We start from the raw sequence: 17,738 nt of genomic DNA, 5'->3' as shown, positions 1-17,738 counted from the left end.
CAAAATACTAGAGCTTGAGCCAGTTTACACAAAAACACTTTAATTGACAGTATACAATTTTCCAAAATATATTTTTGTAAGAAAATGCAATAATTAACTATCGTTTTTACAAACAAGTTTCTCAGTAAATTCCAGTGTACTTCAGACCCCTGTCCACTAAGACACATATGATCCCCCACTTCCTGGGCAAACTGTTGAACATTCACTACAGACAAAAAGAGCCACACTAAAGAGTCATCTGCGCCCTCCCTCCACGTTGTGTTTGCAGCAGACCTGAGGGATCAGCTAGTGACAGTGACAAAAGCTATGCTACAGTTTTACTCTTGCCCTCTCTGCCTCCCCCACCTTGTTTCCTTGGTCCCTCGGTCCTGTTGGAATAAATTCCATACATGAAAGCTCATCCAAAACTTGTTTCTTGGCAGAAAGAATTGTTCACTTACATCTTAAACCTAAATGATTCAGAGAAAGTATAGAAGACCAGTTCTTATTTTTGTGTTCATGCCCTCCCTAGCCTTGCTAGGGTAAGAACTAGGAAAAGAATTCTGTCCTTTGTGTCATTCTGGCGCCTTCAAGGAGCAATTCTTAATTTACCAATTATTATTCCTTCTGAGGCGCACAGTCTGCGGATCCAGGTTTTAATCTTGTTTCTGTCCTGAACCATGTGATTTTGAGGAAGTCACTTTATCTTTGTGAGCTTCGGATTATCTTTTTCTCTAGAAAAAGATTGGACTAGATCTTGAAATACCTTTCTCCATGACTAGAGGGTTGCCTGCCAACCAGAGCATATTGACTCCAACCTTTACTGTGATGGGGCTGTGACTTTTCTGGGGAGGGGGCAGGGTTGCATTTTAAAATTAAAAAAAAAACACCTGATCTACAAGACAAATACTTTATCATAAGTTTGCCTTGTTATATTTTTTTGTTTTAAAAAAAAAAAAAAAATCAAGCAAAAACTTGTCATTTCCAGTAAGACATTTACATTCCTGTCCAGAGAAAAAAATTGGCCATCACTCAGGTAACATAATGTTTTCTCAAAGTATGTTCACTTAAAGCAGTGCAGGGTGGATTAACATGGCCACTGTATTTACATTATCCAAAAAATCTGTGTATATGTATCAGTTTGAACTTGTTCTTGAAAGTTTCTCCAGTATATTGTCCAAAAAGATAAAGCTCAAGAAGTGGTTTAAATAAACTTTCTGCTAGCTTTCCTTATCAAGCGGGAAAAAAATCTGGTGTCTAGACTAGATTAAACCCGTACTCTGTCTTACGATGCAAAGAATATTCTGTACCTCCTTCATAAGCATTGCTCCCCACTCACATGACAGTAGGCTTCCCAGTCACCATACTCGTGGTTTCTGGCCTTCTGTGCAGCTTGGGGAAACCACAGTTTACCACTGAAAGAGTTGATAAACTGTCTTTGCTACAACCTGTTTAAGTCATGCTGAGCTTCTGGTGTTCCCCTTACCTCTTCCCAGACCCAGAATCCGAATTATCAGAGAGCATTTAGAACCCAGTAAAGGTGGCAGAAGATGATGACCTTTATAGATGCATGGCTGTTTGGCCTGTTGACATAGGTGTCCTGGTGGCAAGAGCGAGGCAAGGTGTCAGATTCTGAAGCTGCCCTAAGACTAGACTAACACAGTTTGGATGAATATAAAGAACCTCTGAATCAGCCCAAAGCCTCTCCAGGTTCTCCTTGGACAGAGCGATGGAGTCAGCAGAGTCAGGACCAACCTGGCTAGGCACTCTGCTCTCTAGTCCTTGCCAGTCATCATCTGTCTCCAAGAGGCCATAGGGTTGCAGCCTTTGATCGATTTGCAGAGGCCTATTTGCTGTCTCTGTCAAAAGCCCTGGCTGGTGAAGTGTGTCCCAGGATCAGCAAAGGAGCAATAATCCAGTCTGACCAACAGAAACCTACCGGGTGGAGAGAACCCAGCGCTGGGCAAGAAGGAAGCAAACACCTCACTTGAGCCTAACAAGATTTCCTGTTTCCCCCCAAACGGGCACTGTTCTCCATCCTGCCCACCTCCAAACACCAGAGCGTTGGGGCAGATGTTTTCGGACCTTGTTAGCCTCACATCCCCCAACTCCTGGGAAACTCGCTGGGGCCCTAAGTGAACCCTTGGCCTTCCTTTCCCCCTACGATATCAGATGGCTACAGGCTGTGAGGAAGGAATTAGGCAGACAGGGCTGAACAGATATCTTCCCCAGCCTCTCCCTCTACCCTTTTAAAAAGTAAGCCTTCCAGAGTGGATAGCCTATTTCATCAGAACTACTGCAGCCTGAGCCTGACTCTTAAGACCCTGGAGGTGTGGCGTTTCACCCAAAAAATGGCAATTTTCATTCCCCTAAGCAGTTCTGCCCATTTTCCTACTTGATATCAGGGAATTTATGCCCAGAACGATGGAGACCATGGCGAAAGTTCAACATTCCACACAGGATTCCCCCTTCTCAATCAGATGAAACCTCGCTATGCCCACTGCTTAGGAGCCTCCTACATGGCAGCTAACTGCTCAGCCCATAAAAGTCCTGTATTGGGGAATAGACATAGCTTTGTGGTTCCCTGAGATGCCACCAGAAACTGCAAGAGAACTGCAGCAGCCCCACTGGGCTCACAGAGAAGAGGAACAGCAAGGCCTAGCTCCAGGCCAGGACAGTGAGATGTTCGCACAACAGTTTGTCCCCCAGTCTGCCCTTCATGCACCCAGCATGCACTGCGCTTTGCAGGCCCCTCTTTCCCTGCGGCACGGGAGAATCAGAATGAGTGTGATGAGCTAACTGGGAGTCTGCAACTGTCTGAGCTTTGGCCTTTGGCAGTGGAGGGCTGGGTTAGAAAACAACTACAACAAAACGCTCAGCAACTTGAAATGTCCCTGAGTTTCCTATGACATACAGAGGAAAGCCTGTCCTTCCTGGCTGCTTTAATGGATTGTCTCTGAAGACACATCGCTGATGGGGGGGCCCTGGGAAGGCCTCTCCTGCAGCCACTGCTCCTTCATACTGGGTGGGTCTCAGGGAGTCACTCCCATCAGCTGAGCAGTGAACAACAAAAGGAACACGCTGCTTTCAGTAGCTACAGCAGATTGTAGTCCCTGGTGGACATGGAAGCCCAAAGAAGATCGCGGGGAGCCTCTGCAAGGAGTGCCAGGGGCAAGGGGCCAGTGTTCCTGCTGACCCCCTCATCAGCTGCCCTGAGACGCTAGCCTGGACTGAAGAGTGTCCCTTTCTCTCTCCACCTGCACATGGGCCCCCTAAGCAGACCTGGTTCACGCAGGGAGACCTGTGTGAGTTAAGCCCCGATCTCACGAGGCAAATGTCAGAAAATCAGAATCCAGAACAACGGGTTGGTTCAAGGTTATGAATAACCTGTGCTAATCCCAGAGGCCCCAGGACAGAGTAAGTGGGAACACGCACTGAGTGTAGGGTGGGGTAAGAACATAGAGGGTGGGAAGACGGGTACACAAGGCTGGGGTAGGAGAAGGAAAACTTGGGAGCTGGACTTACAGGTCATCAGATCCCACTGAGCCAGGATGTAGCCCTGCCCTCCTTTCCAGCCCAGCCGCCTGCTGGAGTTTCACCCCTGCCCGGGACTGCTCTGGACAGAGGGCACACGTGAACACAGCAGTGTGGCATGGTGCAAATGGAATCTTTGTTCTCATCCTGACTCTGTCACCAAGTGGCTCTGACCTTGGGCAAGTCACTTACCCTCCTCAGGTCTCGGCAACCTCACTGCGGAATGAAGGCATTCCACTAGTTCATTGCTAAAGTCCCTTGCGTGGCTTTTTCTTGATCTCCCTCATCATCCAGCAGCACTGAGCTCAGGCACTAGTGGGTTATTTTACAGGAGGAATCTGGACAGAATGTGATTTGTTCAGCTCGAAAAGGGAAAAATTAAGGCCCTGGGGGGATTGGGAGGGGACACCCCTTGGAGTTCACTCTCCCTCCCCAGTCTTTCCCTTCCCCGTCCAAACGGCACTTGGGGTGGTCGGTCTGGAGCTCTGCAGTGCTGCTGGAGGCCACCGGCAGACCAGACTAGAGGTGTGTGTCTTCCTCCTCATCCAGGTCGTCCTTGGTCAGGTTGTCCAGAGGGACGATCCAGCTGTCCCCTAGCTCCCCGTTGAGGCTGACCACCTTCTTCTCCTGCATCTCAGAAGAGGTCTCCATCACTTCCAGTGTCGGGTTGTCATGGTAACCATTCTCCACCGTCTGCAGCTCCTCTGTTAGCCGTTGCTAGAGTGGGGAAGGTGACCAGTGAGAAGGGGGTTTCAGAGGGCTCGGAGCTTAATACAGCGCATGTACCCCTCCCACTCCGGAGCCCCACTGTAGCTAAAGCAGGCCCTCATTGCTCCCCTGTGGGGCTGGCTGCTCCTGGTGGTCATTCTGGCTCTCAGCCTTCCCGGAACTAGTTTGGAACAAAGACTTGCCCCTCACCCTCACCCTGGTGGCAGACCGGTGAAGTCAGTGGAGATGGACTTTGTTCTCCAGAGTCCTCTAAGCTCTTTCGTCCCCTTCATCCCTTCCCCCAAAACCTCCTCTCCAGACACCTACTTCACCTATCGTAATGAATGGGGAAAGATCATTAAAAAATGACCTCTCTTGGGCTGGGTGACTTGAGCCCTCCCTAAGCCTCTCTAAGATGGGTACGGTGTCTCTAGAACCATCCCTGCTGCAGATAGCAGCCATCTGGCAGAGGGGCTTTCTGTCCCTCTCAAACACAACCTTGAGTGCATGCTAGAATCACCTGGGGAGCGTTTTAACAACTACACTGATGGACTCAGAGATTCTGTTTGAATTGGTGTGGGAGGCAGTCAGGCAAGGGAATTTTTTCTCAAATTCCCCACAGTGTGCAGGCAGGAGTGAGAACCACGGGTCTGGGTGGCACCGTCATGGCGGGAATTCTAGTAAGGTAGGCGGAAAAATGTTTGGTTAGACAGGAACACCTAGACCTGCTTCTATCAATGAATCCTCAGACCAGCTCTGCAAGGAGGTTATCCCTGCTATGCAGATGAGGAACCTGATGTCCAAAGAGCTCATCTGACTGACTTTCTCAAGGTCAGGGCCAGGGCTTAAACCAAATCTCCCTGACTCCAGTCTGGGCGTGGTGGCTCACACCTGTAATCCCAGCACTTTGGAAGGCTGGGGCGAGCAGATTGCTTGAGGTCAGGAGTTTGAGACCAGCCTGGCCAACATGGCGAAACCCCATCTCTACTAAAAATACAAAAATTAGGCGGGCATAGTGGTGGGCACCTGTAATCCCAGCTACTGGGGAGGCTGAGGCAGAAGAATCACTTAAACCCGAGAGGTGGAGGTTGCAGTGAGCCAAGATCTCACCACTGCACTCCAGCCTGGGTGACAGAGCAAGACACTGTCTGAAAAAAATAACAATAATAAAATAAAAAGTAAGACTTCCTGACTCCAAAGCCCACACCGTGTCCTCTGCCACGCTGCCTCTGTAATGCTCCGTGGACTGAGGCGGCTGCCCATCAGGGATGGCCTCTGCCCATTAGAAAGGGTCCAGGGCCTGCTCCCTTTTCCTTTTCTGCAACTTGGGAATCACAAGGGGAGGGTTCCTCTGGTGACCTGGGCTGCTTCCTCTGTGTGGCCGCAAACAGCTGCTTACCTGGTCCTTCCTCTGGGAGAGGCGCTGGTGGCAGCAGCCATAGAGGGCCGCCACGAGGAGCAGGAAGGACGCCATGCAGACGATGGTGATGATGAGGGGCATGCTGAAGCGGTCCTCGGCCTCCTCCGGTGGCCCCTGGTCCCCCAGCTGCATGTGACTGACCCCTGCCTGCACAGGAAGTGGCAGAAAACAGTCTGGGGGCACCCTCTCTCCATCAGCCCCCCGGCTTCACTGTAGAGCCCCTCTGCTTGCAGTTTGCTGGGGTCCGTGCCACCACCCTCGTCTACATGCAGGCACGTGATGGGATTCCTCCCCCCAGAGAGAGGGTAGTAACCAGACCTCCCACAAGGGGCTTCTACTCTGTCCCCACACTTGGGGGGCCGCTTACGTCCTTTAGTTCATCCCATTTGTCCTTCAGCCGCTCGTACACATCCTTGGCAGGGAACTTAGCTGTGGGAGAGGAGGGAGACGCTGTCCAATGGCCTAGCCCAGAGAGAGGCAGTGGGGGACGGGGACTGCACCCCAAGAGAGGGACGCAGGTATCTCAGTCTCCTGAGTGTGTCTCTTGGGTGACCTGGGAGGGGGTGTGGCTTGGCAGTTCTTAGGGAACAGAAGGGGTACCACTGTGACCCACCCTCCAATGTGGCTCCTGCACGCCCCCATTCCCACCCATGCAGGCCTCAGCCTAGGCCCCCTTGCCCTCCGCCCAGGCCCCCTTGCCCTCCACGCACTGTGAATAGTGATTTCTTTGACGGCCACTGCCTGACTTCCTTGAATGCGTGCCAGCCGTATGTTGCACTCATCTTGGGTCCGGTTGAAGGTGGCTTTGACTGCTTGGCATATCAGCGTGACCAGCTTCTCATCTGGAGGGCCCCCTGCCTATGGTGGGGAGAGCGCAGGTGACTCCGCGGGAGTGTGACAGCAGCCTAGGCCTGTAGGGCTGCCCTCCAGCTCCGTCGGGACAATACTGTTGCTCTGCTAGAACCTGCCTCCCTCTCCAGCCCCAGCTGTTGCTCCATGCCGGCCAGCCAGGAGCCAAGGGTTGCACGCTGTTCTCCTGGGCCAGCTCCTGCCTCCTCTGCCTCGTTCCCATCAGCTTGTTCCCCACACTGTGTTTATCTGGTCTATGCTTGCACCTTTCATTCCTTTCACCCTAGTGCCCCTTTTTTCCCTCCAAGCTATTCGTGGATTGGGGGTCTTTTTCATCTCCATTCCTAGAAAGGGCTAGAGTGGGGGCACTGCACAGCGACCCCACCCCACAACCTGCAGGAGACTCCAATTCCCCCTGAACTCCCATTCACCAGCCTTTCATGCCCAGTTCAGAGAAATCAGGCGAGGAGGCTGCAACTCTCAGCAGAAGGGTCTCTACCCGCAAAGCTGAAATCCACGTGCCCTTGCCTCTGGCTCTGAAGACACAGACAGGCTGACAGGGGAAGGGGCCTCCACTGAGTAAGGGAACAGGTGGAATCTTGAAGCTACCCCTAGGATATCTTGGAGGAGTCTTATTTAGCTCTAAGAAGAAAGATTATGGCTGATGTGGCTTTAGGGCTGAGGATGAGGAGAGAGGTATGGGCAGCTTTTTTTACCCAGTTCTGCCGTGCCATCTAGGGGCACCCCTCCCTGGGATTTCTCTGACCTGATTCCGGAATAAATGTCTAAGACAAAGAAAAGGACCCTAGGGATGGCTTAGCACAGAACCCATACAAACCACCCCTAAGGGTTCTACCAGAATTTCCTTAAGCTTACTCATTCCCCACCCTGACATCAGGAAGGGATCCAGGGTTTTCCATCTTCCTTTTCTAGCAAGGAAAAAAAAAAAATGTTTCTCACAAACAATCATACAGCCTGCCAAGCTACATCCAAAAAGAGGGTCTGAGGAATGGCTGGGCGGGCACCTGACTGTCCCCAGAGATCATCTCACGCAATGCCTGCCTTGTCCAATAAGCCCAACCCTAGGAGAACACTGACTTTTAAAACTCTGATCAAGATGTAGGCTTTTGTAAAGTTCACTTGGAAAATGCCGGCATAATGGACACCCAAAAGAAAACAACTGCAGATAATTCAGGCAGCATTAAAGTGTTGTAAGCCCAAATTCTCCGTCCTATTATAGACACAGTGTTTGGGTCTGTTCTAGTTCTGGTTCCTAGGGGGTGGCTGCAAACAACCGGCACTGACCGGGAGAGGGCAGCAGTGAGCCAGCCATCTCCAGCACGCGCCGCGCTCAGCAGCTATTTACCAAGTACGCACAGCGCATCCCCAGACCAAAGCCTTTGGCCCCAGGGAGACCGCCAGCCTGAAGGCTGTTCACACACTGCTATACCTCCCTCATACAGGTGCTCACACATACACACACCACCCAGACTGGAGAACTGCTGGCAGTGGCTCCTGCATTCCTGGGCCCTTTTCTCTCCCACCCATCCCGTCAGCTCCTCAGGTTAGAGGGAGAATCTCCCAGGACTGTTCGTCCATCAAGGCTCTCAGATAGTCCACAGACCGGGAAATGTGAAGCCACAGACGATTAAAGCCGAGAGACTCAGGCAGACTACACCTCTCATCTTCTCTCTCTTTTTTTTTTTTTTCCTGTAGAAACGGAGTCTCCCTATGTTGCCCCGGCTGGTCTTGAACTTCTGGCCTCAAGCAAACTTCCTGCCTCAGCTTCTCAAAGTGTTGGGATTACAGGTGTAAGCCACCACACCTGGCCTCACCTCTCGTTTTCAACTGAGACATCTAAAACCCAAAGAGATCAACTCGCCAAAGTCACTCCCAGAACTAAGGGCAAACAGGAACTAGGATCAGGGTCCCTCAACTCAGCATACTGGGAATAGTCACACAGTGAAAACCGAGGAAACCGGGGGGCGAGGGGGTTCAGTCCTGTGGGTGTGTCCTGACTTAGAGAAGGCTAAACCTCGGTCTGTCGCTCTGTAAGATGGGAAAGGACCACTTCCTACTAGGAAGAAATGAGGGCCAGAAAGCGAATGCGCCTTAGAAATACACTTATAAATGCACTTAGAAAGAACATGCATTCCCTCTCCCTGCCTCAGCCCTGCTGCGAGCCTCAGATCAGCGAGCTACTCACACAGAGGGTGTTTCCTGTGAGGTTCAGGATGAGGAGCTTCTCACTTGGCATCTCAGGAGCCTCACACTTGGTCTGCAAGAAGCCACTGAGATTAAGGTTTGGGTTCATAGTCAGGGAATCTTTGACACTTCCCCCCAACTAAGGGGTGACCCAGATAGGAAGGAGTTCATGGCAAGCTGGAGGCATGGCTGGACCCATTCCAGAACCAGGTATGTCCTGGCTGCGTGGCTTGAGGGCAGCCCAAACCAGGACCAGGCTAACCAGGGAGAGGGAGGAGCGAACGGGTAAGTGCTGCTCAAAGCCCCAGCCAGGGGCCCTGGGTTGGAGGAAAGAACAGAAAAGCTTGTCTTAAAGCCCCTTCTACCCGAGTCTGGGTTCTCAGACTTGCCCCACGCCCGCCGGAGTTACCCAGTCACTCCCATGAGCCAAGGTGGGAGAAGGTGTTTTGGGGTATCGGTGGGTCGTTGATGTTGCTGTGGGGCTGGAGCTCATGGTCTCTGGCAGGGGAGACATTCTCAATGCTGTCGTCGGGCTTGTGGGCTGCACTGTCCCCTTGGAGGAAGGGGCCATAGAGCTGGCTGGCATCTGGCTGGAGGTCTGTTCAGTTCTTTGCAAGATAACTGATGGCGCTGTCATTGGGAAAACGAGGGTAATGGGAAAAGATGAGTGCACCCTCGTGAGAAGAGGACAGTCTTTTCTCGCTCTAATAGTTTTCCCAAGTTCTTTAGTCTTACTTCCCACAGAGACGGAAGCAGCGGACTGACTCCTATGACAAGCCAGTGGAATAACCCGGCAAAGGAAGTCACAGCAGCTGCAGTGAACATTCACCAACCACTTACTGTGTGCAAGGGACCAAGTGCTTCAAAGGTACTTTCCTACTGAATCCTCATAACAACCCTCTGGGGGAGGAATCGTCACCGTCCCTATTTCATAAACAAGGAAACTGAGGCTCCGAGGAGCTCAGTGATTTGCCCGAGTTCCCATGCCAACAAGTGGCAGGGCAGGGATTCGAATCCAGGATTATCTCAGCCGGAGCCCACACTCCTGTGTGGCACCCTCCTGTAGAGTGGTGGCCTGCTGACTTCAGACCATATGCTGCTGATACGCAGCAACATCACCAGGGAGCACTCAGAAATTCTGGGTCCACAGATCTGAGATGGGTCATGATCCTAAGGCTCATGATCCACAGGTAGATTTTGAAATTGATTTACTAGGTTAAGACCAGCTCTTATAAATAAATAAATAAGTATTGGCCAGGCACAGTGGCTCACACCTGTAATCCCAGCAATTTTGGGAGGCCAAAGTGGGCAGATCACCCAAGGTCAGGAGTTCAAGACCAGCCTGGCCAACATGGTGAAACCCTGTCTCTACTTAAAAAAAAAAAAATTAGCCAGGTGTGGTGGTGCACACCTGTAGTCCCAGCTACTCAGGAGGCTGAGGCAGGAGAATCGCTTGAACCCGGAGGTGGAGGTTGCAGTGAGCAGAGTTTGTGCCACTGCACTCCAGCCTGGGTGACAGAGCGAGAGACTCCATCTCAAAAATAAACAGGTATGGAATAGAAACTATTCCCCTCTCGGGTTCAAGCAATTCTCCTGCCTCAGCCTCCTGAGTAGCTTTACAGGCGCCCACCACCACACCCAGCTAATGTTTGTATTTTTAGTAGAGACAGGGCTTCGCCATGTTGGCCAGCCTGGTCTCGAACTTCTGACCTCAGGTGATGCACCTGCCTCAGCCTCCCAAAGTGCTGCGATTACAGGCATGAGCCATCATGCCCTGTAATCAGGCCCTGAAAAGTTTCTTGGTGCTTGAAGAAAGCCAGGCATTACTTACGTGGGGTGGTGATCATCCCCGGGCTTGTGAAGATGTGGCCAGGGCTAGCCACAGTGCTTGAACTGCTTGAACCGCTTGAAGCTGTCGTAAGATGGTCATGTCCCGAGCGTGTTGGGGTGGCCACAGGATGCGTCGAAGTGGGTTGTGAGGGGCTGACTGGATTTGTAGGGTGATGGGTGGTTGGATGTTCTGCCTTAGTGGATGAGAGGTCTGTGGTCACACTGTGGCTGCGTTGACCCCCAGAGTTAGTTGTATTTTCTGCTCCATTCTGGCTGCTTGTGGTGTCAGGTTTCACTGTGGTCGTGGAGATTGCAACTGTAGTGGCGTCTGCACCTTGCGTGCTCCTGGAGCCCTTGTTGGCGGTAGTAGTGTTGTCTGAGCAGCATCTTGTAGTCACGGTAGTGGTGACCGGGCCTGAGGTTTGCGGAACCTGGGTTGTAGTCCCCAGTGTGTCACTGGACACACCACGGGTGCTCGCCGTGGTCGGGGCCGAGGTGTTCCTGGCCTTGGAAGTGGGGACTGTGCTCTGCTGGACTGTAGCTGTAGTGGAGACACTGGATGCTGAAGTCAGGTCTTGCTTGACAGTGGTTTCCATTGTTGTGTTCTTAGTAGTCGAGGCTGCTGCTTGCAAAGACAACACAGAATGGAGTTAGGGCTGGGAGACTTCCTCACCACACTCCTCCAGCTCTTCCCCAGGATTCAGAGGTCTTGCTCGCAGCCCTGCCGTCTGCCTTGCTGAAGGCCTGGGTCTTTGGTAAATCCCGAATTTTCTGAGGTTCAGGAAACCTCTAAGCGGGCAGCTTGGAGTGCAGCAGGGTCAGAAAAGCGAAATGCTGCTGAAGGGGAGGCCAGGCCAGCAAGGCCCACCACACATGGAGGCTGTCGTGTACACCTTGCCCTCCCCGTCCGGCCCCACGCACATCCCCCTTAAGTTTCTCAATGTGCTACCCCAGAACCAGCCGCCAGGAACACCTCTGACTCCTCCTCCCCAGCTCCCAGGCACATGGCCCACAGAAAATTCCACAGACTAATGCTTCCTGAACTGCCCTGGCCTTGTTCTGAGCTTAAGCAAAAAAAGACATGGGCCCTGTTCTCATGGAAGTTAAATCTGGGAGAAACTGATGATAAACTGAAATTACACAAATTACTATTTCAGTACTAGGTGAGCTGTGCCAAGAAAGAAAGGCCGCTTACACTCTGGTGGAGAGGCAGAGACTAAACACGTGGACAGAGCACGGAGGAAGTGAGGAAGGAAAGGATGCAGAGGCGAGCAGGGAGGGACCATGTCGAGTGAGGGAAGGAAAGGCATCTCTGCAGTGACGGTTAAGCTAAGTCCTGAAGGGTAACAAGGAGAATGCTTTGTGAAGAATGAGAGGAAAAGTGTCCCTGGCAGAAGGAACAGAATCTGCAAAGCCCCCGAGTAGGGAAAGGAGCTGAAAGAAGACAAGCAGGAGGCCGGGCGCGGTGGCTCAAGCCTGTAATCCCAGCACTTTGGGAGGCCGAGACGGGTGGATCACGAGGTCAGGAAATCGAGACTATCCTGGCTAACACGGTGAAACCCCGTCTCTACTAAAAAATACAAAAAACTAGCCGGGCCCAGTGGCGGGTGCCTGTAGTCCCAGCTACTCGGGAGGCTGAGGCAGGAGAATGGCGGGAACCCGGGAGGCGGAGCTTGCAGTGAGCTGAGATCCGGCCACTGCACTCCAGCCCGGGCGACAGAGCGAGACTCCGTCTCAAAAAAAAAAAGAAGACAAGCAGGAATGGAGTTGGGTGAGGAGGCGACAGGCACAGGGCTGAGAAAATACAGGGTCTTATGACAGTGACAGCAACTGAGTGTCCAAACCAGACATTTTTGAGAATAAAAGGCTCTCTTAAAAATCACATTCGTCCAGGTGCGGTGGCTCATGCCTATAATCCCAGCACTTTGGGAGGCTGAGGCAGGCAGATCACTTGAGGTTGAGGAGTTACAGACTAGTCTGGCCAATGAAGAGAAACCCCGTCTCTACTAAAAATACAAAATAAATCAGCCGGGTGTGGTGGTGCAGCCTGTAGTCCCGGCTACTCAGGAGGCTGAGGCAGGAGAACCGCTTGAACCCGGGAGGCAGAGGTCGCAGTGAGCTGAGATGGTGTCACTGCACTCCAGCCTGGGCGACAGAGCAAGACTCTGTCTCAAAAAAATAAAAATAAAAAAATCATATCCTACGTAGAATGAGACATAAGATCATCCTCCTCAGAGGCCAAAATGCAGATTCCAGATTTTATTCTTGATGCAAAAAAGCAGCCACTGAAGGCATTAAAGCAAGGAAGTTTTATAGGATGACTTACAGAGAAACCTGTTCCTGCTGCTTTGGGGAAGGCAGACTGGAAAGAAGAGCGTGTGGAAGAGGTAAGAGAAGTTAGGAGGCAATTGCAGTGATCCAGATGGAATGAACAGCGTTGGCCACAGGAAGCTATTGACACTGGAGACAAAAGGCAGATAGCGTAAAGACTGTTTTGGAGATCAACTGCTTGCTGATGTCCTAAGTGAGGGAAGAAGAGAATCTACATTGATTCCTAGTTTTCTGTCTGGAGCAGAAGGGAGTGGTGGGAAGGGGGCTGCTGGCTGCATCCCGTTCTCTGTACCAGCCAACACCCATACCATTTCTCTGTATTTGGGAGTTCTGCACCCCATGAGACTTGATGGCAGCAGAATCTGCCTCCTATGGCAATGCTCCTATGAAAATGCCAGCTCTTTGCCTTGCCAGCCTCCCCTGGGATGAGCATAAGCATGTGGCAGTGCCACCAAGAATGAGCAGTCTCATTCCAGCCGTGAGGGGCTCTGCAGGCAAGAGTGGTGACATCATGCATGGAGGTGAGGCCAAGCAGGCCAAGCACTCATCCCGGGCCGCAGCGCCACCTGGTGCTTGGCATGGGTAAGCAGCGCTGGCCTCCCTGGATCACTTCTACAGCCTGGCTTGGGTGATGTTCAAAGTAGCTCTGAATGTTGTGGCCTCCAGCAATCCCAGCTACTCCATACACTGGACAGTATCCAAAATCTTTTACACACACATTTTGCTACTGAAAAGCAGAAATGTTTATCAGGAGTAGCTGCCGGCAGCAAGACTTCAGGGATTGGTTGTCAGGCCTTACTGGGGACAAACAGCAGTCAAAATTCTGCAAGTATTAAGGAATACTTGCAAGTGTCCCGTGACATCTCAAGGATAAGCAGTGACATTATCACCTCTAATCTAAAGTGAAGTGCCCAGGAAGTGGCTTTGGTGTGGCCCAGTGGCTGCTGCCAGAGTATGAAAGGCACACTCACCAAATCTGTTTTAAAAAGCAATACAGGCTGGGCACGGTGGCTCACACCTGTAATCCCAGCACTTTGGGAGGCCAAGGCAGGTGGATCACCTAAGGTCAGGAGTTTGACACCAGCCTGGCCAACATGGTGAAACTTCGCCTCTACTAAAAATACAAAAATTAGCCAGGTGTGGTGGCGGGTGCCTGTAATCCCAGCAACTCAGGAGGCTGAGGCAGGAGAATAACTTGAACCCGGGAGGCAGAGGTTGTAGTGAGCTGAGATCATGCCACTGCACTCCAGTCTGGGTGACAGAGTGAAACACGGTCTCAAAAAAAAGAAAAACAAAACAAAAGCAGTGCAATGTGAGGGTTTGACAGGCATTTTTTCTTCTTAGTAGTTCATAAAATAACAGTGTTTCTTACTATTGATGGTATCATAGTGTCATCTGGCAAGATACTAGATTGCAAAGGGACTATATCAGCGTATTTGGGGAATTAAGGAATATGTGGGATGATTTTTTTGTTTTGTTTTGTTTGTGAGACAGGATCTTGCTCTGTTGCCCAGGCTGGAGTACAGTGGCACAATCAGGACTCACTACAGCCTTCACCTCCCAGGCTCAATCAGTCCTCCCACCTCAGCCTCCGAGTAGCTGAGACCACAAGCACGCACCACCACACCCAGCTAATTTTTTTTATAATTTGTAGAGACAAGATCTTGCTATAATGGCCAGGCTGGTCTCAAACTTCTAGGCTCAAGTGATCCTCCAGCCTCGGCCTCCCAAAGTGCTGGGATTACAGGTGTGAACCACAGCACCCAGCCCTGGATGGTTGCTTCTTACAATGGTGAACAGCTTAAAACAGGATTTCTCAACTCTGAAACTACTGGCATTTTGAACTGGATATTTCTTGTTATGGGAAGTTGTCCTATGCATTATACACAGAACGCTTAGCAACATTCCTGGCCTCTACCTATTAGATGCAAGTAATACACATGCACGCCCCTTTCCAGTTGTAACCACGAAAAATGTCTCCAGATATTGCCAAATGTCTCCTGAGGGAGACAAAATCACTGCCAGTGAAAACTACTGGTTTAAAGAAAGAGAACAACAAATTCAAATTCCTAAATCCTCCTGTGAAAGCACAGACTGAAAACCAGAGACTTTCCAAGAACACATTCAAGGAGTCTCTTTGTTTGCAGCTGAAGGGCTGAGACGGCCAAAAGACTTTAAAAGCTTGATTCCATGAGTTGCCGAATTACGGTGTTAACTTAATTCATAACCTCACCAGGTCTCTTATGTGAAAATAGAACCTAGAGAATTTGGGGGTTTTTTTGAGATGGAGTTTCGCTCTTGTTACCCAGGCTGGAGTGCAACGGCGCAATCTCAGCTCACTGCAACCTCTGCCTCCCAGGTTCAAGCTATTCTCCTGCCTCAGCCTCCCGAGTAGCTGAAATTACAAGCTCATGCCACCATGCCCAACTAATTTTTTGTATTTTTAGTAGAAATGGGGTTTCACCATCTTAGCGAGGCTGGTCTCGAACTCCTGACCTCAGATGCTCCGCCCACCTTGGCCTCCCAAAGTGCAGGGATTACAGGCGTGAGCCACCATGCCTGGCCAACTTAGAGAATTAAATGGTGACATGAGAGGGTGTAGATGAGTCAGACTACCCGTAAATCTCCATCTTCAATGGAATTCACTTGCCAGGAAGCGCTACCACTGCTCTCCTGTAAGATTCTCAATAACCTCACTTGAGCTTATTGGCACCGAAAACCGAATCTCATCATGATCCCCACCGCTCTTTCTGTTCTTCAAACCTATAACAAGAGTCAGATTCCAGCATGTCCCAGGAGGAAAAACACAGACTCTGACCTAGGAGAAGGCTCACACACTAAAAATATCTACAAAAAAACTTGCAAATACTTCTGGATATTTACCATAAGGGTGCTGTATCAAAAGGAGGATGATCATAATTTTACAGCAGGCTGAATTATGGGTACGCATACCATAGGTTTTGGATCCAATATACTGACTCCAGCAGCTACAGGTAGTTCTCATTGCCTTCTTAGTTGGATGACTGAAACCTGGACTCAATGGAAATCCACATTAAATAAAGCTGAGTTGTCAGAAATACCCTGGAACAATGCATAGGAAGAAATGCAAAGTCTTGGCTGGGCACGGTGGTTCACGCCTGTAATCCCAGCAATTTGGGAGGCCAAGTTGGATGAATCACGACGAGGTCAGGAGTTCGAGACCAGCCTGGCCAACATGGTGAAACCCCGTCTCGACTAAAAATACAAAAATTAGCCGGGCGTGTTGGTGCACACCTGTAATCCTGGCTACTCAGGAGGCTGAGGCAGTAGAATTGCTTGAACCCGGGAGATTGCACCACTGCACTCCAGCCTGGGGCACAGAGTGACACTCCGTCTCAGGGGGAAAAAAAAAAAAAAAAAAAGGCAAAGTCTTGGAAAGACAGAATGTTTATCATGTCTGTCCTGCTCACTCATGCTCTGGTGTGTCATGAGAACTCAAATGACACTCCCTTTACAAGGCTTTGGGCAACATAATTCATGACTTCTAAGATTTACATCTTTCCGTGTCTCTGAAATGAGAATGTATTATAAATAACACTTTGACTGTGGTGCTTTTTCTTTTTTTTCAAGACAGGGTCTTGCTCTGTCACCTAGGTTGTAGTGCAGTGGCGTGATCTGGGCTCACTGAAGCATCAAACTCCGGGGCTCAAGTGATCCTTCCGCCTCAGCTTCCCAAGTAGCTGGGAGCACAGGTGTGCACTATGACACCTGAGAAATTTTGTAGAGACAGGATCTCCCTATGTTGCCCAGGCTGGTCGTGAACTCCTGTGCTCAAGTGATCCTCCTACCTTGGCCTCCCAAACTGCTAGGATTACAGGTGTGAGCCACCATGCCTGGCTTTTTTTCTAAGTGGTTCATAAAATAATAGTGCATCTTATAACTGATGGTGGCTTGGATTTGATTACATCTGGGATATTGTTAAGAGGACTATTCACATGTTCTGAGAACTCTGTGGCTGTCCTTCACTGGTCAGGTATGTTAATAGGAAATGCTGCTGATTTCAGTGGGGATGGACACCAGGTTCCTTGGTGTAGAGAAAATAATAGAATTTCATTTCCAGGAAAAAAGGTGTGTGTGCTTCCACAGTGGGCAGCAAGACCAGCGTGGCGATCACAATGGTGTAACCAAGGCTATTTCGAGCAGCAGCTAAGAGCTTATGTGCTCTTTCGGATCAGAATGGTTGGGCAGCTCACTGACTTCCTAGGTGTAGGGTCCGCAAACTGGGAACTGTGTTGATTCACGATAGAGAACGCAGCCACTTAACCAGGTCCCAGAACTCAATGTTTTCACGGACTCAGTGTTCCTTGAATGAATCGTGCATTTCTTTCCTATGGCTGCGTTAACAAATGACTACAAACTAGGTGGCTACAGACAACATAAATATATTCTCTCACGGTTCTGGATGCTAGACGTCCAAGACTGGCAGGGGCAAGCTCCCTCCAAAGGTAGCAGGGAAGACTCTTTTCCTGCTTCTTATCAGCAATCCTGGCTGCTCCTTGGCTTGTAGCTGTGTCACTGCGATCTCTGGCTCCATCAACACATGACCTTCCTCCTTGCATAACTCTCCATTTTTTTTTTTTGAGATGGAGTCTCTGTCTCCCAGGCTGGAGTGCAATGGCACGATCTCCACTCACTGCAACCTCCGCCTCGTGGGTTCAAGCAATTCTCATGCCTCAGCCTCCCAAGTACCTGGGACCACAGGTGTGTACCACCATGCCAGGGTAACTTTTGTATTTTTAATGGAGATGTGGTTTCACCATGTTAGCCAGGCTGGTCTCGAACTCCTGACCTCAGGTGATCCGCCTTGCTTGGCCTCCCGAAGTGCTGGGATTACAGGCTGGGA

General features: G+C 50.5%; 1 protein-coding gene across 1 annotated transcript in view; it reads right to left on the bottom strand.

The window, feature by feature from the left end:
• Positions 1–19: 19 nt before the first annotated feature.
• Positions 20–17,738, bottom strand: part of PODXL (podocalyxin like) — a 56,000-nt gene continuing 38,281 nt past the window's right edge. The window contains exons 2-8 of the mRNA XM_021936278.2: positions 10,527–11,147; positions 9,105–9,325; positions 8,697–8,768; positions 6,352–6,499; positions 6,009–6,070; positions 5,621–5,788; positions 20–4,230 (exon numbers count right to left, since the gene is read on the bottom strand). Of these exons, the coding sequence (XP_021791970.2) occupies positions 4,033–4,230; positions 5,621–5,788; positions 6,009–6,070; positions 6,352–6,499; positions 8,697–8,768; positions 9,105–9,325; positions 10,527–11,147 (1,490 nt within the window). The 3' untranslated portion in view covers positions 20–4,032. The remainder of the gene's footprint in view (positions 4,231–5,620; positions 5,789–6,008; positions 6,071–6,351; positions 6,500–8,696; positions 8,769–9,104; positions 9,326–10,526; positions 11,148–17,738) is intronic.

The sequence above is a fragment of the Papio anubis genome, chromosome 4, assembly GCF_008728515.1.
Source record: "Papio anubis isolate 15944 chromosome 4, Panubis1.0, whole genome shotgun sequence".
Lineage (NCBI taxonomy): Eukaryota > Metazoa > Chordata > Mammalia > Primates > Cercopithecidae > Papio > Papio anubis.
Note: the sequence above shows the minus strand (reverse complement) of the source record. Positions and strands in the feature narration are given on the sequence as shown.